Source organism: Pocillopora verrucosa, chromosome 10 (assembly GCF_036669915.1).
Source record: "Pocillopora verrucosa isolate sample1 chromosome 10, ASM3666991v2, whole genome shotgun sequence".
NCBI lineage: Eukaryota > Metazoa > Cnidaria > Anthozoa > Scleractinia > Pocilloporidae > Pocillopora > Pocillopora verrucosa.
In genome coordinates this window covers 4564356-4588815 of record NC_089321.1, presented here as the reverse complement: position 1 = coordinate 4588815, position 24460 = coordinate 4564356, and the positions used below count along the sequence as shown (strand labels likewise).

Below are 24460 nucleotides of genomic sequence, written 5' to 3'. Positions count from 1 at the left end.
AAATTAGAAGATCCTCGCAGCTAAGAACACTACTGAAACTAGTAGTTGTAAATAGGACCTGAAAAAAATTATTCAGGCCCCTACGGGATTTGAACCCATGACTTCTGCGATACCGGTGCAGCGCTCTACCAATTGAGCTAACAAGCCAACTGGGAGCTGGTCAATGAATTGGGAACAAATAAACATCCAAGTGAATGAAGAATTTAGATATATGAAAATTCACATATTTGCACTGCGGTGGAGAGATGAAATTAGAAGATCCTCGCAGCTAAGAACACTACTGAAACTAGTAGTTGTAAATAGGACCTGAAAAAAATTATTCAGGCCCGTACGGGATTTGAACCCATGACCTCTGCGATACCGTACGGGCCTGAATAATTTTTTTCAGGTCCTATTTACAACTACTAGTTTCAGTAGTGTTCTTAGCTGCGAGGATCTTCTAATTTCATCTCTCCACCGCAGTGCAAATATGTGAATTTTCATATATCTAAATTCTTCAGAATTTTTTGTCCCACGCTCTTGACAAGACGAAAAAAACTCTTTCTCTATTTCTTTACCAAGCTCAAAACTTACCATTTCTCTTATTCTAATTACAAAGTTTGTATTGTTTTCTTTGCCTTAGGTACCGTTACAAAAAAACTAAGCTTATGCTATGCGATATGCATATGAGTCAACGAACTCTGGTTTTAGACAAGAATTCAATTACAAACTCGATCGTAGTAAAATTCTTTTACTGAATTAAGCGCTGGAATGGGATGTTGGTGTCATTTCAAACAGGTACTTTCAAGTTTTTTCTGTTCCTTATCAACGCGACATAAGTCACACCTTCCAGTAAAAATGATTTGGGACTAAATTCACATCCAATGCACAAATGAGCAAGTGGAGTACGCAAGCCTGCCAATCTATTTTTTCTTAGTTTGAAAGTCAAAATGAGAGAAAGAACAGGAAAAGTACTTGTTAAATCGAATACGAGCCACAGGAATATTTGGAAAGTGATTGATAATTATAAAAACACTCATCGAAATTACATGGATTAGTAATTATAAAAACACCTGGTGAAATAGGAAATATTACATAACTTATTTGAAATCATTCTCATCGAAAAACTAATTATACAAAATTGAGAGAGGGTTTGACGGTAAAAGCGCCGAAGGGTAAGGATAATTCGTTACTCATTTATCCAGTTATCTCCTTCGGGGAACTTGAAGTTGTCGTTTAGAAACTTTTCACAGAAAAAAAAATAAGAAAAGTCTTCAACAATCTTGGTTTTGCTTTGAAAGTGATAATGGCGTAAAGTATCTTTTCTGATGTAAATGGGGCATGTAAGCCTGTCGGAAGTTTCATTTATTGAGAATCAAACTCATAAATTTAGCAATGTTTATACTGCTGCTCGGATAATTTGGCCATGATTAATAGTAACAACCCTTTTACGGTCGAACCTGGTCGAGTCTAGGTCATGCATATTTTTATATATTCTGTAAGCATCTGATAATTTCACAGTTTTAAAATTGCTGCACATGGTTTTTTTTTGTTTTTGTTTTTCTCAATAAAACTATGACTTGATTTCAGCATTGATGAAAAGGCCGTGATATTAAGAGACTAGAGTCTCTTCTAAAGGACAAATCTTCAGCTTGCGCTATAATCAAATTTGGAATATATGTACTTTCCGAATTAAAAACGGAATTTATTCTGTAAATGATCTCGTTTTGCATGAAGGTATTTGATTTTTACAGCTTTAGAAATAGATATCCTAGATAACCTATATCTCTAACGCAATTTTCTCTGGGCATGGAGATATTTCCGTCACAACTGGCTGTGGTATAAATAGTGCATGAAAAGGTCTAGCATGGTAGACTAAATTCATACAAATCCTTAGCTCATCAACCCAAACAAAGGTAACCTTGTGTTTTTTGATTTTATGAAGGTTTTTAATTTTTTGCCGAGCTTCAAGGGGTACACATAGGAAAATTAAATCTAGCAGGAGATTATCTTCTCTTGATCCTTAAGAACAGTTGGGACCCTTATCGAAAGTCTTTTCCAAAATATTCTTCAAATCCCTCTTCCATCAAATGATTTCTAAATAAGAAAGTGTCGCTTTCCTCAAGAAGTTGGGCCATAGTCCGTTTCTTTGCCGAACTTTATTTTTTTATTTACAAATAAAAGGCTGTTTCTAATTGGTAAAGGTTAAATAGCATGTATTTCATGGCAAGCCCTGAGCTCTTTATTGTTCCTTTGCAATTGCATGTTTTTGTTTTCTGGGCTGTCCTTTTCCTTGCCGTTGTTTCACTCTCCCCGATGAACCAAAACGCAATGTGAAGATATTTTCTGGTGATCTATTAAATATATAATGCATGGAAACCTCCCTCATTTCATGGACAACGACTGCTTTCCAGCGTAACACAAATGTTACTTGTTTTCGTGTGATCATCCTTCGTTTCAAACAGTTGTTTAATCATGATGAAAACCAAATTCTACAAAAATACGAACGACTATTTATTGTACATTTCTGATCCCACATTTCATGATTATTTCTCTTTGAATTGTTTAGTTGAGACGGAAACGGAACCATGGCAACTGGTAGGGCAAGTGATTCAGCTCTTGACAAACCACTGAGCGACGAGCGTAGAGAGATTTTGAAAAGAGTAAAACGGGACCTTGTAAGAGATATGGATGCAGACGAAGTTTTACTAAATGGGCTTGAAAGCATTTGAATAGCCTTCCTCTAGCCTGAGAGGCAGGGAGCATTTAAAATATGTCAACCAAATAATTCTGCTGTAATGTGATATAGACAAGTTGGAGGGGACAATATTAGTTTTCTTCGCAGAGTATCGATAAGTAAGACTAGTAATAAACGTCTGTATCATAAAGTACAGGCATGCTTATACGTTTTTGAGTGAACTGAATCTCTAAGTTTTATAACTTTATGCAGACAATCGCTTTTATTTTCAAATTCTATCCTTAGTCATGTAAATGTGATCTTCCGGCTGACGATAGTCCTGAAAAGGTCTGTGACGGTTAGAGTGAAAAGTAAAAACTGCCTATAGGATTTCTAAGCTTCTTAATCGTGCCACTGAATACGGAAGAATGTTTTACGCAAGTGTAACGCTGGGGACATGCCATATTAGACCATGGAGGGTTACAATTCGACACTGGAACTTTTGAATCTTGAGAGTTTCCATTCCATTTCGCTTCGGAGAGAGTACGACAAACAAACAACTTTTCAAAGGCGGATTTATTGTTAAGTATTAAAAGAATAGCTGTTTATTGTTCGAGACTAGAATGTTCGACCATCTTCAGTTATTATAAGGCGACGTCGAAAGGCTACATAGTCAAGGAAACATCAAGCACATCGAGCTTTGGACAAACCTGCGTCACTACAGGTATATACACCACTAGCTTTGAATGAAAGACGTTGTCACTAGATATATATAACATTTGTCAAAAAAGACGTTTCAGTCTACCTTGCACTTTTTGTTCTAGTACTGTAAAACAAGGTCCGAAATCGCGAGTACCATGGCTGCTTTAAAAAAATGTTTTTTCTAATCGTCATATGGTACATTTTAGTCACCAGAAAAATTTAAGATACAAAAAAGCAAATACATTTTTTTCCTCCAAGATATTCCTACCTCTAAATGATCACCAGCTGAGTATAAAAGAGTATAATGAGAATGTTACGGACGTTTCATTTGTTAAGGGGCTGATTGACACAAAAACCATCCAAAACATGCACTACAAGTTAATCGCCTGCTGGCGAAATTCTATTCAATGGCCTCTTTCAATGCAACTTCCTCCATTAGCAGGCTGCGTAACATTTCAAATGGCTTGTTCCTCCTCGTGTTCTGCTGCCTTTTGGGAAGTTTATCTACATTGTTCAAAGCCAACAAAATAAATATCGTAAGTTGCACTTAATTAATATTTCTGACAACAGTGATTTATGAGAAATAAAAAACTTTCCTTACTCGATTAAAACTTACTGATAAACCTACTTTAGATTTAGCCTTTTAACACGTTTTAATCAAAAGCATCCCTAGTGTGATCAAAAACAAAAAAAGATACAGTATGCTTGAAAACACTCAACTCAACAGAATCCTTATTTTATCCCTGACATACTCTTAGTTGAGTCAATCAGCATAGTGTACTCTTAAACCCAATCTATGAGCGCTTTCCACCATCAAATAATATCAAAAATTGTAGTCTTATCGTTTCGTTATCATGCCGTCGTTGTCGTCGTTACCGAGGCACTTTCGTATTGATCATCGTTTGTCGTTATGCTCACTTCGTTTTCATCTTCGTGGCATCGTCTTTTCAGTATTTGTTTGTCATCTTCATATTCCCGACTTTGTCACGTCGTGGCATCTTCGTGAAGATCGTTCGTTTTCCGTCGGTATGGTCTCGTCCTCGTCGTCGATACGCTCTCGTCGTCTTCTTCACAATGAAATCGTTTATTTCGTCGTTGTGAAGTCGTCGTTAATTCGTATATCACATTTTTCTAAAATGTGTAACTTACCAAACATTTGCCATCCACGCAAATGTCTGTGGTCTCTTGATTACTAGGGGTCCCATCAATAACTTTGTCCTTCAGTTTGAAATAAATTGCAGTGCCAGCCATGCGGCAGTACAGCTTGCATTGATTTTCTTTGCGAACTGTATCAGGACAATACATACAGCCAGTTAGAAAAGAACTGGTACAATTAGAAACTTCATAGACGTAACGTGAAGTTCTCACTTACTTCCAGCATATTTTGGCAGCCACTGAGTCGGTCTGAAACTCCTCGACCCAATACTCAGACGTCGCCCATGCCTATTCGCACATTGCAAGGCTCGGAAATCCGGTGACCCTGGTGGACATTCCTGCCAATATAACAAACCAACAACACTTGCGTTAAGCTGAAGGGCACAAGGCAAGAACGACTGCCTATCAATAAGTGGAAACACTCGATGAAATAAATCACATTACAACATTCTTACCTGAGTATTGCATGACACAAAACGTTTTCGTTTTCCAACGCAGTATTTACCTCCATTTTCTGGGCTGAAAAATAAGAAAAAGGTCCATTGTCCTTTGATGACAAGTAGTTTTGAAATATCAAAACATTCTAAAACTGCATAACATGGCAAGAATTATGTTCCAAGCCAAAGTCCTATTTCTCTTTCTATTACGAGCAAAGTGAACATCGGCGTCCGCTTATCGCTAATGGAAATTGTGCGTGACATAAGTAACTAAGCTAAATGGCATGATGAGAGTTTCGTGATTAGATGAAGAAATTAGTTGGGTACTTACATTGGTTTGTTACACTTTCTGTATGCGAAAGAAACCCCTCCTCCACATTTTCTTGTGCATTCATTGAAGGAACCCCATGGTCCCCAGCCACCGTCTACTGGTTTCAATTTTCGTTTCATCACACACTGACCTTTGATGCACCACTGAGACAGGTAAAAAAAAAAACTTCACATCAGCAATTGAAGTGTCCTATGTAGCTGATCTTTGAGACGTCACAGACTGACGGCTGGAGAAGGAGAGTAATGTAAGCAACCCTTTCGCGTCACGATACAACACCTTCCGTCACTCATGTCCAACATACATTACAAACTATTTTCCAGCAAAGGTGACACAATTAAACATCCCACTGATAGCAGCGTTAATGCGGGCATGGTCATAAATGAATTTACATAGCTCCGTGAGACTCTGTTAGACTCTTTTTGCAATATTGTAATGTTCATACTGGCCAGTCAACTAAGAAATTTTAGTTAACAATTATTTTTGATAAATTCCATTTAAGTAGTCGAGCTTCTTCCTTGGTCCACCTCGAGTGAAGAGTTAAAGATAGCTCGCTTAATTCTACACCCTCGTTATGGAAAAATTTAAAGGAAGACGGTTTCTTTTGTAATGAACCTAGTACTTATTTGTTAACGACTTTATGATACAAGTAATTATTTTTGTTGGAAAAGGTTGTGAACTGTTAAAAGGTATAAGATGTAATCCCGTGATGAGTGTGGATTGAAGAAAGTTCAGTGATTCTTGAAGCGTGAAGCGAGTCAACATTTTGTGTGGTGGTTGTTAACGAGAATATCACCGTGAAAACCGCTCGTGATAGAAGCAATCTAAAGATTATAAAATAACAAAAGAGATCTGAAAAAGAAGTTGGCTTGTTGCAAAAATCACAAATTTTATGAGAGAGGGAAGGAGCGACGCAGTATTAATCTTTGTGCAAAATTCTGGTGTCCTTTCAATGTGCATAGACTAGTATTACACGTTGCCTGGGTAACTACGTTAGAACTTTCTAGACTAAGAAATCTGGTGTACTAAAAATGAATAAATATTTTTTATTGCCATAATTCTGATTACATAACAGGGGGTTAGATGTCCTTACGAAGGGTATGATAGGAACTTCCTTTAAGTCCTTATAAGGAACGAGAAGTTTTTGCGCAGTACTTCCAAGTAAGGAACAATCTGCCGCCATCTAATTGGCCTAATTAGAAGACAACTTTCCCTGCGAAACATCCGTCCCGTTGTATATTATGTTACACCAAAAGAAAATAATGGGTTTATTATTTTCTCCTGGTTAAATATGAACGTGTTTGACATGGAAGAATTTGTATCCGCTGAAATTTAGGAAGACGAATATTAAACTTAATTGGTTTATGATTTTGACCTACGACCCTGTTATGTGGGCAACATTGAGAGCGCACAGTTTTAAAAGGATATGAAATGTATGTAAACTACTTGCAGCCAACGAAAACAGCTTTTGGTTCAAGTAACAGTAGTTGTCCCAAAGTTTTCACAATGTAGATACAAGTTTAAAATATCGTGTTTTTGAAAGATTGAAGAGGTATCAATTTGTCACTAATAAAGAGATTTATTTTGAAAGGCCTTCGTTTAATAGGATTATCTTTAATAGAACTGAAAAATCATCTTCAAACAAGAGGATATGCTCAGATCTTGAGAGCATAGGAAAAATGTCCGAACAACTGATATGTTTTCTGAGAGAATTGGTGTATTCAATACAGTCAACACCCTTGTGGTTTTTCACAACATCCTTGTAGTTTTTTTAAAATAAAATCGGAAATATTCTGAGGGAAGAACGAAATGCGAACATTTCATTTGTAGAAAGCGATGACAAACAAACAACAGTATTTAAATATTAACAGGCAAATTAAGTTGAAGAAATCAAGTTGGTAACCAGTGAAAATCAAAACGTAGAAGAGAAAATAACTCAAACACGGGTATCTGATGATAAAATGATAACATAACAAAGGAACATATCATTTACAAAGATCTAGTAAGATCTGTAGAAATGAGTTCTAGTAATTTGAGAAAATGTCTAAAATTGTTATTTGATAACAGGGAGCTGTTTTGTAAGTACCTTCGTTTATCACAAACTTAACAGTAAATAAGCGATCCCTAGTTGCGAATCTTGAGAAGGTCGTGCGCGGTCTGTCGCTATCTTCACCATCCCACGCTATTCTTAATCTGTCTTGATGAAATTAGTATTTTTGCAGTTGCTTATTCCTCCGAACTCATATATCACTTTTTTTCCCCTCTAAGGTTAGATAGCACAACACACACAAAAACGGCAGTTATCTCGACACGGTCAAAATAATTTAAGGAAAATCAAATCGAAGTATTTTTGAAATATTTTTTTTACAAGAAAAAAATCATCAGGACATTTCGTATACGACCGGGAACATCAGACAACCAACGCAAGCGAAAAATTGGTTGGTATGTACAAAGTTTACTGGAAGTTCACAGATGGTTGATTGTGTTAAGTAAGCGATGATCCTCAGCCTTCTCATGATTAGGCTTAGTTTATGACAGCATGTTCCAACAGATTCGATTTGGTAAACGTCACTTAAGGTACGCGTTAATTGTTAGAGTACCAAAGGTGCGCGTGAGTTTCAATTGGAAAGAAGACACGTGGAATGGACTAACAAACGAGGGAAACTGGAAGTGTTCCATTTCAGTGGGTTAAGTTTCTGTGAACTCGTAAGCCAAGAGATTATAAACTGTTTTTAATCTCTTTCGTAAACGAATTCGTTGTCACAAGTCATCTACGTCGAGATTTGCGAACTTAAAATGTTGGGTTGACCAAAAAAGACAAAATTTGTTTCTGAGGCTTGGGAAGATACCAAAATAGATAAGCATATAGATAGGCATGTAGAGTCTTCTTTCAGTTACTAACAAAACTTTGTAAGGCAGACAGCTGGTTAGAATTAAGATCATTATCAAAGAAGTGATATTGTAATGATGGAATATCAAACTCTCAATACTAGCACAGACAGAGATCTATGACGGTAAGTTTGGAGAATTTACCTTCCTTTTTGCGCACGGCGTTCCATCTGCCCATGGCGTGTGATGGGTGGAGCAGCCTTTTCTTTTCCCAATCATCTTGACGCACCACAGGCGTCTGCAAGGTTCCTTATAGAAAATAGAGAGGAACAGAAGCTAAGGCACAGTGCCTCGCAAACAAAATCTTAAATATTCTTGGCAAATCCTTGCCTTGCGTATACTTTTCACAAGAAAATATTGAGAAAACTTCCTACAAAAGGCTAAAATTTTTTGTCAACATTACGTACCATATATGGACAAACCCTGGATTCCTCTCCAAATATCAATTGGCATTGTTTGTCCACGCTGTACATTTCTCCCGGCAGAGTGCCATGATACTTCAACTGATTTTTTTCATTAGGCTTATTTTCTAGGCAAGATCCATACCCTAATCTGAAACAAAGGCGATTGCAAGGTAAGTAAGTTACAGCTACAAACAGATCAATGAAGCTTCTCTATTCAGGAGACACCTCACGAGTTTACGGGTCCGGCACGGGTTTACTACGAACCAACATAATGACCAGCTCCTAGTTGGTTAGTTAGCTCAGTTGGTAGAGCACTACTCCAGTATAGCAGAAGTCATGGGTTCAAATCCCGTACAGGCTTGAAATTTTTTCAGGCCTTACTTTCAGGACTGCTTAAGAAGTGTTCATTACGGCGAAGATCACTTTTACATTTATTTCCTAATCCGCAGTACACATATATGATTCTCATATATTCACAGTCATTTATTGTCGCAACCGACATGTTAAAGCATTAAACTGAAACTAGTTTTGTTACTTACTCTAAGAACCTTGTGATCTTTTCTCGGCTGCAGCTTGACCAAGACCACGGTTTGGTGTCAAAGCTTAATGGCTGGGCCATCAGATGTTGATCTCCCCTGCTCCGTGTGCATAGGTTGTTATCTCCATCATGAGGAAGACTGAATCTAATGAAAGAAATAGGTAAAGGTAACAGAGGTCAACTCAGTTAATACAACGAACCTTTAAAGGAGGAAGTGGATAGGTTGAGATGAATGGGAACTTAAAGTAAAGAGATAGGGGGAGGAAATAATGAAACGCAGATAGAGACAGAAGAAAGGGTGGCGGAGAGTTGAAGGAGAGATAAGGAAAAAAAGAAAGGGTTCTAAGGGAGGTGGAGAAGGAGAAGGAGGAAAAGGAGAAGGAACAAAGGAGGAGATGGAAGAGGGGGGAGCTAGAGAAGGACAACACCGTCTCGCCAGCATGGAGGGTGCTTTCCATGATTGGAAAATGCATCAACTGTGTCGAATGTATTTGAATTTAAGGAAGCATAGATCTTTACCATTTACTGTGTTGACCTCATCTTCCCTCAAGAGGTGTGAGAAGTATGTTATAACATAAGCTGTGAGTTGTTTCAGCCTCCTGACTGAACGTTCTCTCTTAAATTCAAATTCTCTTTAAAAATTTGTGAACTTACAGGTGACCCAGTTCGTGTGCTATTGTATAAGCTGTACTTAGTCCATTGTCCTCTGCCAAGGAGCAACTCCTTGGTGCTTGGCATATGGTTCCAAGCTCTGATAAACCTGGAATAACAAAGACATCAGTACACCTTGTCAGGAATGATAACACAGAGAACAACAAATTAAGGGGGTATTGTCTCCACAGATACTTTGTGGTAAGCACAACTTTATCATTGATCGACAATTGGGTCGACTGCGGAAAAAGAAGCCTGCGACTAGGCCCAGATGATTAAAGCGATAAAAATATAATAATAATAATAATAATAATAATTAGGGCTTGCTCGCAAGCTGCGCAAAAGGGTGTTTGGCTCCCGTGATCTGACAACTTCGACCAATATCGCTGTGTACCACCAATGTTTAATACTCCTTAAAAGGAAAACGAGCTCATTTGTCACTGGCGAGATTTCTTAAATGTTGTAAGTTCAGATTACCTAATGTGTCACACTTTCCGGGCGATCTGCAGATATAAGTAAAACAATGAGTTGATCAGCTGCTGAGGAAAAGTTATTACAGCTAGTTCATACAAACATAATGTTAAAGCTAATTAAGACAGTTTTAGCTTCGTGTCTCGTAAGCTCTTCTAAACTCCAGGACATGTAAAATCTCGTAAATCGAGCTTCTCTTTTTCTTATTCAGCTTTTTCTTTACACTTCACTTTCCGAACACTTCTCACGTTTCTGGTATGTTACACTTGTTTTCGGAAGTTTTGAGCCTACTGCTTGCGTTTAACAACGCTTTCCATCGCGTCTCTTTAGTGTTCTTCGGCGCTTGGTACCAACATAACTTTTTCTTTCCCTCTTTTTCTTTCTCTTTTAAACCTTTTTTTTTCATGTTTCAGGTGCTTTGCGAGGGCGACGGGTGTGTTTTCAACCAGTACATCATTCACTCCGTTTAGTGCCAGCCAAATGATTTACTCCTGAAGAGCAAGGAATGTTTGTGTTTTTTCATGTTACCAACGCGACTGCTCCGAGTGAAAGAACTTCTCGCGACTTTTTTTTCTTTGCATGCAAAATTTCCCTGTCCTTCTCCAAGCCTGTACATGCTCTTGCACATTTGAAATTCACATTTCCAAATACAAATGACTAAAATACATCCCCGATATTGACAAAACATTTTACCTTGTTAACAAGATGGCGGTATCGTGGCGGTCAGACTGACTCTCTTCTGACATCATATGTTTCTTCTGCTAGCGGCAGAAACTTTTCAGAGTTCGCCATGCGTCTAACGAAATATGGAAACCAGGCTGAAATCAATAAAACAGACAATCATTTATTTACGAACACTGCAAACACGTTTGGCCATTGTAAGTAGCCTATCAAACCTTTTGGTCATTTACTACAGGAGTTTCTCCCGTTTTTTGTTGAAAGTAGTGACTAGAAGCATACGCGCTTGTTACAGATGAAATAATACTTATTCGTAGTAAAGACCCCACCACTTTGGCAAATTTCCCCAGGCCAACCAGTTGAATAGGAGTGTCTTTCTTTTAATTATTTTTTTCCTCTAAGAACGTTGAAAACCCTAGTTTATCTGCTCTCGTTGCTTGGCTAAATTTTTAAGATGTGCGTGTTCTTAAATTCAAACAAGATGAAACATGCGATTCACTTCCAGTGCAGACGTCTTTGCAGAAGATCAACTTCCGGGATTCTTCACTGCATTTGTGGTCTGATTAAACAAAACAGGAAATCGCTCTACGGAGTTTTCCTGCTGTTTATACCACTTCCTTCGTTTTCTGTGCATTGGGAAGATCTCTCACGAATTTTTTTCAGCAGCCCTCAGCGCCACGGCACAGTCGCCATTTCAATATTTTTCAATCCCAGAAACTAAATATCAATTTTCCACTCAATCAATTATACAATTTTTCTAGTTTTAACTCTGGCGGTTCGATGTTAATTCAAACAATATTCCCTGGTTACTGTTGTTCTTTCTTCTCAAATTTGCTCGAAAAGATATGGATAACGGGAGAAGAAATTCCATCTTGGTCACTCTTGGGAGTGAGGACACTTCTAAAGGGAGTTCCCATTTTGCCCGCCACTTAGGTGCAATTATGAATTTTCAGTGGTTCGTGACAGCGATGAAATGACTGTAAAGGCTCTGATTTTTAAAATTAAAATAATTCAAAATTTTTCTTCTCATAATAGATTTTAATCCTTGCTCCCGCATTGCTTTTTCTTTCCTCTTGATAAAATATCTTTAATCTTCTTATGTTTATATTTTGTGGTTTCCCTCAACTGGTGATAGTTTTACATGGTTCAAAATGCAAACCGCGGGACATTACAACTGGACGTCTTTAACCCTTAAACCCGTAAGAGTTAATATATAGATTTAGCCAAGCCTAAAAGCGGAGCTCGCATTTTTTTTCCCGCACGTCTCAAGGGCACAACGCCTTGCCCCGGCCAGGACTAGAACCCGGGTCGTCCGACTCGGAGCCCTGTGCACTGACCACTGGACTACTGAACAAAGCCGTGGCGTTGGCGTGCCCGCGGTACATTTGACCACGCATGTTAAAAGTAGCACCTTGTACGGTCGTACATTCAAATTTTTTCGGCTCGATGGATTACTACTATTTTTTATAATTATGGGGCTACGCTCTGCGAGCTCCGCTATTAGCATCTAATTTATCTTTTAAATTTCACTTCTAAATCAAGCATCAAATCACGAGAATGAAGGAAAGATCACTAACTGAAGAAGTTCTTGATTATCTAACAAATTCTCCTTGTCAGCACCTTAGGAAATGTATAGAAAACAATGCGGAGAATATACATACTGATGTTACAGGGTAAAGGGTTAAAAGTTTGGTTTAATTTAAGATCCATACGTTCTTGGTGTCCAGGTAGGCTATTTTCACTACAACAATGTTTATAGCGCAGCCAATACTTCTGTCGCGATAAATTTGAGCAACCTGTTCAAGAAAAGAGAAAAAAAATCGTCAAGAATCTAAAAAAAATGTATTAAGAATAACAGCGAAGCCAACACAACATAAATTACGAGCAGTTCCCTCATTTTTGCGAATTTCGTCGCGCTGGTCACAAACAAATCAGCGATGTCTGCGCCCAGCTCGGAACTCTGAGGCCCTGGCCACATTTTTTCAAATTTTTTACGAGCATTCCCTGCTTTTTGGCGAAGTCCGTCGCACTTGTCAAAATAAAAATCAATGATGTCAGCGCGCAGCGCGGAATTCTGAGGTCCTAGCATCATTTTTTTTTCTTTGACTCACGCGACGGACTTCGCTGTAAAAGAGGGTCTGCTCGCACTCTACATGCAACAAAAACTCTCAGTCTCTAGTAACGAAGAAGCTACTGTTGGAATGGTGAAACGCATGGTTTGTTTCCATTATAAATGCGAATAAACGTAAGAAAATCGATCAGACCTCCATAACGAGCCCGTATTCTTCTGTACTCAATCATATTTCGCAGTCACTTGCCGAGCCTCAAGCCCCCTTAGCAATCGTTTTATCCCATATTTCACGCAATACGCTCTATCTCTTTCGCGTTGTACAGGAAAGGAGGAGACTACCTGCCGTTGGTTTTAAGAATACCACAAGTCTCACCAGGAATTATACAAGTAAAACACATGACACGTTCTGCGTCAGGGCTGATAGGAGGCTATCGTGGAAAAGACCGGGTATAGTGGCGCGAACAAGATCAACAAAGCAGTTCTTATTTGCTAACTTCAAACATGAGAATATAAGGTCATGCGATATTACTAATACGCAGGCAAATTGGAAAATCACGAGTGAGCGATAAACTTTGAATCATCCTCAAGAAGTCTGCGCAATTCAACGATACACTTGTTCTTAACAATTGTGCACCTCTGCTTTTTACACCTTGTGTGCGTGACAAATCGCAGAGAGATTTCAACAGTTACAAAGTGTTTTCCTCAGAGCATGATGCGCAAAGCGACTTGTAAAGGAACTACTTTTATGTTCAGTGCGCCGTGGACTTAGCTTATTTGGAGACGAGAATTCATACGAAATCTTTCACACAGACGCCTGCCAAACGAGGAATTTCAAATCTAGCTTACAGTTGTATGTGAAACGCGAAGATTTCGCGTGATGCCTCTATCTTCGCTTATCTCTTCGTTTTAGTTCCTTTCTGTAACGATTAATACAAAATATTTTTTTTGCACCAATTGATCATTGAAAAAAAAAAATACTTGTGACGGATAATTCCATAATAAACGTGTAATTTTGCGCTGTCCACAGAAGGATATAAACCGAAATATCCCTCACTATGAAAAAATATTTAAAACAAAAGTCGTTAACGCCCTAGAAAGTAGCTATTCACAATTAAAAGAAAAAACGGATCAATTTCAGTATCCTAGCAACTGCGCACCTATCCCTCCCCTAATCCAACTTTAACCAAACTTTGTCACCATTTGACTGTTATTGGGTAAGGGGGGGGGAGGGTAGGTGTGTCATTGCTTAATATAAGTTTGGACGTACTTAAAGAAGGTTAAAAGAAGAGAAATAATTGATAACTGATTCCGATAATATGTCACTTACCACACCCATCAGAGTAATAATGTAGCTTTCCAAATCGGCTTTGCTATCAAAAGCGTCAACCATAGTTTTATCAGCAACCACTAATGTTTCGACGAAGCTCTCACCGAGGCTTCTTTTATGTCTTTTCCTCTTATAGCTTTCATTGATGGGGCGTTGTGGCTGCCCACGTAAATGCGGGAGAGGTTTGTTGGTGTCTAAAATCAGAGTCAAAGCAGTGTCGTGTTATGGAAAATTTAGTTCAATCATTTTGCCTTAAGTATATAAAGTAATCTTGTTGGGTGTAATTACTCCAAATGCTGAGAGTTGTGAAAAGGCTCGAAGCTGAAGCCTTCGTAGGAAAATTCAAGTGAGGCCGAAGATTAAAAAAAAAAAAAAAAAACGCATCTCCTTTTCCACAACTTTACCTGATTTACACCACCATTTATGGGTAGGAAAGACAGTTAACCTTAAAATGCTTTGGTGCATTATACACGAGAGCAAGGAGGTTAACTGATTCACAATTAGGAATAGCATGAGTTCACCACCGCTATTTACAGAGTCGCTTTTAACATCCTCATGAATCTAACGAGATCACCATTGTGATCTTGTGAAGAATCTGAGATCCTCATGCATATCATGCATATCAACAATCAATAACGGTTCTGAGACCAAGTGGAGAGCAATTTTGTCTGCATATCATATGATTACAGATATACAGTTTGTTTACGAGCTAAGAAATTATGGCGAACCTTAAGAAACAAATAAACATCATTTAAATTATTTCATAACTGTAAAGAATAGCACTTCGCAGAAGTGAAAGTAACAGCGCGCACTTAGGAGCGTACATAACAGCGCGCGCCTAAGAGAGTACATAAAATGACAGCGAGCGCACATAACATCGTGCGCACAGAAGTCAACAAAACAGCGCTCATCTAGGGGCAATACATTACAAAGTGCGCAAAGAAGTGCAATGAAAACGTGCGCAGTGCGCAAAAGAGGCACATAACTATAAGGGCATAAGAGTGTACATAACAATTTGTAAGAAGCCAACTGAGTGCAAAACTTTGAAGAACTGCGACAGAAAATTTCATCAGAAGACTTACACCTGAGTGAAAATGTCCTAAAATTCACTCAAGAAACCAAAGGCTGGCCGCACTGCTAAAAGAATTGATTGAAAAGGCATTCCTCAGCTGTTTGCCACTGGATCAAAGTGATCAAAGCGTTGCATGACAAGCAAAGGGCAATGCGTGACAAGAGGATATGATTTGCAATTAAGCATCTGACCAACGTCATTTAAAATCGATCACGAAAGCATTAATAACAAGGAGTTACGTTTCGACCGTTCGTTATTGCAGGTTAATCCTGTTTAAACGTAACATGGAATGCTCACCGTGAACACGAAGATCGTAACACTATTCAACAGAATAAATGTGGCCACAAATAATTATTGTTAATATCTTTAAATTTGACGTGACCTCATTTTTTAGGCGAGTCTGATTGAGCATTGGAGTCATACGTCAATTTCTTTATTCTTCATGCTGTGTTTATGACAAAAAGAAAATTGTAAAACAATTTGCAAATTCGCAAAATTCTTTGGTTTTCAAAGTGAAATATTAATTCAATTACATCAGGTTATGAGGTTATTTTACGTTTATCAACCGCGTTCAAGAAGCAGACCGTGAGGCTTTTAAAGAGTTCACTAATAGCAGGAGTCACCGGTTGAGCAGGAACACCGAAAAATGTGTTTATGGAACAAGATAGTATTCGGAAAATCTGAAAAATTCGTAACCTTCTGTCGTTAAGGAATGACCAAACAGAAGTGACATTTCGCCATCGCACAGAGCTTAAATACGTCTCTGCGTTCTATAACAGATGGCAATTAACCACTTGCTGAAAAGAAGTGAGAGGAATTTCTTGATCCAATTTGCAGGCTGTTTCTGACGTAACACAACTGTATTTTTGCTATATTGAAGCAATAAAACGCCCTCTTTAAGAAAAAAAAAAGGCACTGACAAATGAAATCCAAAAGATATGGTTTTCAGACAGCCAAAACGAAAAGTAAACTTTAATGGGTTAGTTTGTTGATCGTATCGTGTCGTTGCGGGTTGACTTACGGGAACACTGTCAAGTTTTACGTCAGAGATTTCTAAGACAACCTTGTTTCAGTGTCGACCGCGACAACCTATCCATGTCAAGTGTGCCTCAACCTCTGCAGCGTTCCCGCGCTATCACGCACACGGCAGAAAGAGACATTAAGTCGACTCGTATTAAGGTACAGTTAGCTGCGCAAAGAAACTCACCAAAATTAGAGCTTAATTTTCCTCTTTTGTAGATTTGTGCACTTATAGTAAAGCAGATGCAAGGCAAGAGTTACTGTATACATACACTCTTCGCGCGTAAAACAAACAAATCGGAAACGTCCGATTCGCTAGCAATCCAGCAAGGTTGAAAGGCGTATTTATTTGTATTAACTGAAGTCGATCTCACAGTGTCCTATCTGATTTGGCATACGACATGATGTGACGTAAAATGCACTTTGTCATAACTCATATCAAGGTAGATATAGAATAGTGGTACTTTGAAGCAAGATAAATTTCCTGTATTGCGGAAAACGTGCATAATTGCGGGTTGATTTTACTTCTTTTTAACCGTATTGTACGCACAGACGGATCGTGTGTAATGTAAATGAAACTTACCCACAAGTCCACACGTCGACGGAGCATTGCTAACATCGTCTCCAAGAGCAGAATGACGAAATACGATATGGAATTTCCTGAGATGCGCGTGTATTTTTGAGTTCCGTTCTTCAGCAGGTTCGACTGAATAGCGTTGGCCACTCGAGACGAACGAACCATGCTGTAGAAGGAGAGAAAGTGGACACCTTATGATCAGAATTTAACTTAAAACTATCACTCTTCAAAACAAAAATGAAAAAGAAAATAAAATCTACGCGCGTTTCAGGGGGATTTTACATATGCAATTCTAATGAACCCAAACTTGTTTGTTTTTCATGATTAATGTGCTTAACGGAGGAAGTGGTTACTCGACATTCTTTTGACTAATTAAATACCCATATACCAGCGGTTTTAGTATAATAAGAACAATGTAATTATTTTTTTCATATGTATATTTGAAGTTGCACAAGGTGTCGCCACTAAGACGGGAACGCGTGAGTTGCAAAAAAATTGCTAGTATTGATTTCCATGGGGTCATTACCGCATGAAACCACTTCCGGTAGAATTGTAAACCCAAAAATCTGAAATGGCAACCTCAACTAACCCGATCCCTTGAAAAAAATGTTTTTCAAAATTATCCCGTGTGAAATAACTCTGGATTAGATTCCGTTCATTATCACAAAGCCCTCTTCACAGGACTAACCAGTGTAAAGAGTTTTCAACTCAGTGTTTATAAGCTTGTCAATTTACATTTCCCTGGCTGAAAGTCGGTCGGACAGGCCCAGTTAATTGAGTACATAAATAAAAGACTATACCGCTATCGGTCACAAAATGTTAATTTCTTCTAAATGTTTTCATCACATGGATGAGAATCACATGGAACTGTTCTAAATCGAATTAAAATTACGGAGCGATGAGCGGTAAGGAACAGGAACACCGCCTGAGTGTTACAGTACGTTCACAGCGCTGCGCGGTTGTATAAAACAAATCTATGGAAATCAAAGCGCGAATTAAAACATCAATTATAACAACATATGTAAACAGGACAAAGGTACTTACAAGTCCGTTGCACAAATTAAACACGGCAGTAGAATTTGGCTCTCCCTGGATTTCCCCACGATAAAAACAGTGCTGCAAATTCCCAGAGAATGGAAGTCTCCTAAGATCACTGTAAATATGCTCTACATTAAGTGCAGGCGATATAAAGCTCGCGTCGCGCTCCAATCGGAATCGAAAAGTTTGACCAAACGCAGCAAGTCTATAATAAACTGTGGCCATCCCCCATCCGTTGTGTTCGTATCTAACAAAATGTTTGTTAAGCGGATGGTGTTTTCCGAGGCGATTCACTCGCTCTACGATTGTCATCTCATACTCAATGCGACCATTGTTGTTGGAGATACCTCTAGGTAACGGCGTGCGACCTGTATCGGAGAAAAATCCAAGGTAATTGTTATAAACACACTAAGAACTGAGAGTTTCGACTTACGCTTAGCAGCGTTAAAACGTAACAATTTCCACTCACCTTTTGCATATTTCTTGTGTGTCGCTGCACAAATTTGCTGAATTAGAAGAACTATTAATACACTGCAAGATATTCTCTTCATGGTTCAAGATTTCGGAGATTTGGAGTTGTGCCCTTGATTTGCGGGGACTTTCTCTGGAGTGTTTTGTTAGACAGGACTTCAAGGAACGCTCACGGTGACTAGAGAATTGACCAATTACTGGCCAGCTCGTCGATAGCGACGTTATGTGTGATGACACATATCACCTGGTGAGAATAAAGAAGTTCTTCATAACAAATCTGTATTTTATTCTTTACTGGGATACCTGTGGTAGCCCAGTCATAAAACGCCTTTGTTTTTTTGTCGTCTTTTTTTTCCTCCGCCACAAAATGGAAAAATTGCGCAATCGTACCCAGTGGTCATAGGGCCCTCAACACCAAGACAACTAACTGTGATCCAATGAGGGTGAAAGTGTTCATATGCTGATCACGTGTGTTATCTTGATGATGATTGACGCTGTCATGCACAGGAGATGGCCGGGTCACATGACGAACCACGAGATTTTTGCTTTTAACCCTTTAACTCCTATGAGTGACCAAGGCAGAATTTCTCCTCACAATATCAATACATTATCAACCAGATAAGTGATGAGAATAGAGAAAAATATCAATTTGGGGATAATACGGTGATCCAATAATAAATTCTCTGAACTAACACTATAAGAATTGTGTGGTTGACGGTAAGGAGAATGACAAATTTGATCTGGAAGTGAAAGGGTTAAAACTCTTTAGTCAGCCACTTTGTATTTGTTCTGGGGTTGTTGTTTTGGCGATGGAGGTGTCACGTTTTTGGTTTACGATTACCTGGAGCTTTACCTCGAGCGGTATTTTTGGAACGGACTGATCGAGTCGCGAGCGCTTGAAAGTCTTGTATGCCTTGAAAGCTATGAAAGCCTTGTATGCTAAGTACGCCAATGTCCTAGTTGAAAAACGTACACTTGTTGAAAAAAGCAAAATCTTAAATCTGAAACCAAACTGCATATATTCTATGCAATCTATTAAACAACACTACTACCGTGAGACCGAAGAACAAAATTCTAATGGATGCAAACTGCTTGTGAAGAAAGACGCCATGTTGAATTCACTTGATGCCCAGGAACGTACATAGCTACAATAACAGTACGAATGGTATTAATTTCACGATCAGAAAGGTGAATCTTATGTTTGTTTTTATTGTAGTGGTAGGGGTATTCTTTTTTAATAAATACGTGATCCAAAATCCTGCGTCTTTTGAGTATAATGTTATAATGTTATCTCTTGTTTACGCAATTGTCTTGTGGGCTAATTTCTACGTAAAGTTGTTGATGTCTCCAACAAAAGCTGCCGTGAATAGCTTCGATGAATGTAAAGTCTTTGAGAAAGCTGCTCAGTTATCCGTTATTGTATATGATAATAAGCTTAATGATAGCAATGATGAAGCATTTTCAACAAATACAGTCTGTTACTGTAGATCTCGATACAACAAATTTGTTTATTTTAATCGCCCTCGTACACATAATATTCGTGTTTGTGATCGTGAGCCCAGAAGAATACCAAAGAAAAGAATTTCACGTATTTGAAGAAATCCTGGAAGGTAAGACGTTTACTTCGAACCTACATCAGAAAAAGCAGACCAAAGTCTTCCCGAATGCATCTTTTTACAAATAAAGCTCGTGAAAAAATATATGCACATGGAATCAGATGCGAAAATTAAGGAACAACGAAATATCCCTCTTCTGTAGTAAGGAGAAAATATCGAAAGTCTAACAAATACAGGATACTGAAAATGCAAAACCAAAATCCACATGTAATAAAAAGTCAAAAGCCAAAGCAGTCGAATGCATGAAGGTCTAATTCAGTACCAAATGTTTATAAAAATATGAATCACAGGGTAAATTGTTGAAGTCCAATCTGTCTGGGGATATAGAAACAAACCCTGGTCCTGTTATTAATTCTGTTAAAACAATTCAAGCTCCTTTTAGTCAAGACAATGTGGCAATGTTTGGGTTAAATGCTGGTACACAATGTGTAGGGGGGGGGGGGATGGTATTGTATCCTCAGTAGACTTGGTAAATATCATGAACATTGAAAATGAATTGTATTCTGGTCTATCTAGTCTATTCAGGTAATTCTAGTTACTGTTAACAGACGTACCTGAAATGATAATAGTGATTGATATGAATTATCAGCTTCAATATAATCCAAGCTATACTAGTACTATACATGGTACTTGTGAAGTACAAGATTTCAATTATTGTATGTCATTTGCTAATGCCATGCAGGCTTTGCTAGGACAAAATTACAATTCCTTTTTTTTAACAATCCTTAGTACTACAGTAGGTTTTTACTGTAATGGTGATGTTAAGTTTAAGATATTTGATTCTCATGTGGTAGAGATTCATATGGCATGCCCCATCCTCAAGGAACTTGTGTGCTGTTGGAAGTTAACACCTTAAATGAGCTGATAAACTATTTTCAAGGTCGTTATCAAAATCCAAATGTTTTATTTGAACTCAAAAGTGTACATATTAATGAAGAACAATGTGATATGACACATTTCTGATCAACTCAAAAGTGTACATATTAATGAAGAACAATGTGATATGACACATTTCTGATCAACAGTTGTCAGCTCTTCACCTCGAAGCAAATCATGCAGATGCTGAAAGTACAACCATTCATATTCCCTGCTGTGCCACATCTTTTTGTAGCATTTGTTTTTCCATGATCAAATATTGTGGGTATTGGAATTCACAGACTCTAGATAGAATCACTGACCATGCAAACAAGTGTTACAAAGAAAAACTCATGGTAATAACCATCCGCTGACTATGAACAATTTCCCAAGGACTTCAAATATATGATGCAAATATTAGAAGTGCCTTTAATTTGGAGAAACAAGGCAAATTATTGCTTGAGAAGCTAATCACAGATAATACTAGGGATAATACTGGGTTTTTAATGTGGATTTCAAACTTTTGCTTCAGCTGTATTTTTCAGCGCAATAATATGAAAACAAAAGCAAAAAGTGTTAAGTGCTTTATTATAAGATTCAGTTCTAATGGTACACTTGATATATTTGAAAAAATGAATGACATAGATATTCTTATTCAGTCATAGGGGGATATTGTATAAAAACAATTCCAGAGTAAAGATGAAGAATATTGTATTAAATTTATATGTTCAACTAATTTGTCAAATGCTGGAAGACAAAAGGTAATGGCAAAACATAAGTCTCATAGTCAGAAAGAACTACATGCAAAAATGAAAAAAAAGCTATGCACAAATGAAACCTGCCATGAAAAAAATAGTTTTGTCTGATAAAGCAACATGGTACAAGTCAATGGATCCTGCAGAAAAAGAAAAGCTTTTATCTAACAGAGCTGAGTGGTATAAATCACTGGATCCTAAAGAAAAAGAAAAGCTTTTGTTCAAATCAGCAGAGTGATAGAAATCACTTGGTTCTGTAGAAAAACAATCTTTTATTTAGCAGAGCAATTTGGTAGAAATCACTGGATATTGCACAAAAGCAAAAGAGAGCTGAGAATGGTTTAACTTGCTTGATTCGGCACAAAAACAAAAAAGAGCAGAATGGTATAAGTCATTGAATCCTGAAGGAAAAGAAAAACTTTTGTATGGCAGAGCAGAATGGTATAAAACACTGGATCCTGCAGACAAAGATAAGATTTTATCAAAGGTCCAAGCTAATAAGGAAGCCTATAGAAACTCAGTTCAACATGATTTAGATCACAACTTTTCAAGCTAAGATTAGGGAAGGTCCATATTTTTATATTTGCTCTGTTTGTAATAGAACACTATACAGAAAAACTGTTATCCAGTAAAAAAAACAAATGTACAACACTCAGCAAGAACTATTTACTGACATTAAGTCATTTAATGAAAATTAGTACATTTGTAACACCTGTCACACAAAAGTTTTGAAAGGGCAAGTCCCATGTCAAGCTGTATGTAACAAATTAATGTTTATGAACTAATGAGTAAAAAGAATTATTATCATGCGTTCTTTGCTGAAAATTTAAACAATATGAAAAACACCTGGAATGGAATAAATAGGCTAATTAACGATAAAAAGAATAGAAAACAAGTCATTTCTTCCCTTAAACGTCCTGATGATAAAAGCTTAACTAATGATCCTCTTGAGATTTCTAACATCTTCAATAACTACTTTTCTTCGGTCGGTAAAAACCTAGCTTCACGCGTACCTCGTTCATCTCGCTTTTTTACCGAATACTTGTCTCCCAATTATAATCCAAGCTCTTTCTTCTTTGATCCAGTTACGCCAGAGGAAATTGAGCGTGAGATACTTTTGATCCCTAAAAATAAAACCTACGGTCTCTACTCTTGTCCGATTCGTATTTTAACTGACGCAAGATGCGTTATCTCGGGCCCTCTCTCCATCATCATAAACATATCTGTGCAAAAGGGCATCTTTCCATCCAAACTGAAAAAAGCGAAAGTTGTTCCTGTGTACAAAAATGACGATGACACTGAGCCTGGTAATTATCGTCCGATATCATTACTGTCTATTTTCAATCGGATATTTGAAAAATTAATGTACCACCGCCTCAAATCCTATCTTGGTAAAAACGATATTCTATTTAAGTCACAGTATGGCTTCCGCGAAAACCATTCCACGCAACATGCCATTATTGATATCGTTAATGTCATACAAAACAATATGGACCAAAAACTTTTCACTTGCGGGATCTTTTTAGACTTAAAAAAGGCCTTTGATACCGTCGACCATTTAATCTTGCTTCAAAAACTTAATCATTATGGCATCAGAGGAATTATCAATGCTTGGTTTGCCTCGTACCTTCTCGGTCGTTCACAAGTAACTGAAGTGGGTTTTAACTTATCTACCGAATGTATGATCTCATGTGGTGTCCCACAGGGGTCTGTGCTTGGTCCTCTGTTATTCTTAATCTATATTAACGATATTCACAACTCTTCAGCGAAATTGTCATTCTATCTCTTTGCTGATGACACGAGCTTGTTGTATGCTGACTCTAATTTGAAATCTCTTGAAAAAACCGTCAATAGCGAACTGCTCAATGCAAATAAGTTAACGCTCAATGCTAAAAAGTCAAACTATGTTATCTTTCGTCCATATCAACGTAAGTTGAACTACTCGATTAACATTGAAATGATCGATAACTGTACTCAAATTCCTACCACGTTTCAGTGCGAAGACCATGTTAAATATCTTGGCGTCCTATTGGACAGCAACTTAAGCTGGAAATTTCAAATAAATAATGTTGCATTAAAAATAAGCAGAACTGTTGGTGTTGTTGCCCGTCTTAGGCACTTCGTCCCACGTACAACCCTTTTAAATATTTATCAATCATTGATCTTGCCTCATCTGACATATGGTTTGGCGGCTTGGGGTCAAGCTGCCAAAACCCATTTAAAAAAAATCCTCGTGCTTCAAAAACGAGCCCTTCGACGGTACATGTAAGACGTAAAGGTCCGTGGGACGATATTGCAGCAGTCAGTAACTGACCACCCTGTCCTAACTATATGCACTCGAGGGAGTTCATCTTTCAACAAAACGCATTTTCGAAAGACAGCTCATCCCAAGTAAGTGCAACGTAGCTGATTTCTTTGCAAACACCAGAACAAAACCGGCATTATGATGACAAGCGTACCTCTCTGAATGTCCGAGTTACAATTTGTTAAGATACCTACATTTGAAGCTGATCTGTGATAAACAAGTGAGCTGGTCTGAATCGTAGGCTTCAGCTGATTCTTCTTTAAGTAGAGATTTTTTGCCCTCCTTATTTTCCCAACATTCCTCTTAAACGTTCTTTTAAACAGAGAAACCAACTAATCTCAACAGCGTGAGCTGTACGTCTGTTATTTATCACTACAACACATTCCGCAGTCTCGTCCTGCGTGATTTCCCCGAGACCTTGAATAACCTCTAATCAGCAACGTA

At 37.9% G+C, this 24460-nt stretch overlaps 2 protein-coding genes across 3 annotated transcripts in view; one reads left to right on the top strand and one right to left on the bottom strand.

Moving 5' to 3' along the window:
- Nucleotides 1–3149: 3149 nt before the first annotated feature.
- On the bottom strand, nucleotides 3150–24331 carry LOC131794760 (A disintegrin and metalloproteinase with thrombospondin motifs 9). 2 transcript variants are annotated; one of them, XM_066173839.1, is made up of 12 exons: nucleotides 12622–12705; nucleotides 10925–11049; nucleotides 10238–10263; nucleotides 9764–9869; nucleotides 9111–9254; nucleotides 8575–8719; nucleotides 8312–8416; nucleotides 5282–5424; nucleotides 4969–5032; nucleotides 4731–4851; nucleotides 4508–4644; nucleotides 3150–3862 (listed from the first exon to the last, which is right to left on the bottom strand). In XM_066173839.1, exons 2-12 carry the CDS (start codon nucleotides 10978–10980, stop codon nucleotides 3794–3796), a joined length of 1116 nt encoding a protein of 371 aa, XP_066029936.1. In that variant the 5' UTR covers nucleotides 10981–11049; nucleotides 12622–12705; the 3' UTR covers nucleotides 3150–3793. The 2 variants fall into 2 exon arrangements, 1 of the variants encoding a protein (XP_066029936.1); XR_010719060.1 differs by lacking the exons at nucleotides 3150–3862; nucleotides 4508–4644; nucleotides 4731–4851; ... (3 more) ...; nucleotides 8575–8719; nucleotides 9111–9254 and adding exons at nucleotides 14308–14501; nucleotides 16983–17142; nucleotides 18021–18382; nucleotides 18484–18729; nucleotides 24211–24331.
- The window catches only part of LOC131794762 (titin homolog), a 34716-nt gene continuing 34243 nt past the window's right edge, over nucleotides 23988–24460 (top strand). The window contains exon 1 of the mRNA XM_066173837.1: nucleotides 23988–24102. The gene's annotated coding sequence lies outside the window, so the exon portion shown is untranslated. The remainder of the gene's footprint in view (nucleotides 24103–24460) is intronic.

Coding starts and splice junctions, on each gene's coding strand:
- LOC131794760 (XM_066173839.1), bottom strand. CDS start 10,980: ATGATGTCAGAAGAGAGTCAGTCTGACCGCCACGATACCGCCATCTTG. Junction 8,417..8,574: donor CCAGGGTTTGTCCATATATG/GTACGTAATGTT, acceptor ATTTTCTATAAG/GAACCTTGCAGACGCCTGTG. Junction 4,852..4,968: donor TTGTGTCATGCAATACTCAG/GTAAGAATGTTG, acceptor TTATATTGGCAG/GAATGTCCACCAGGGTCACC.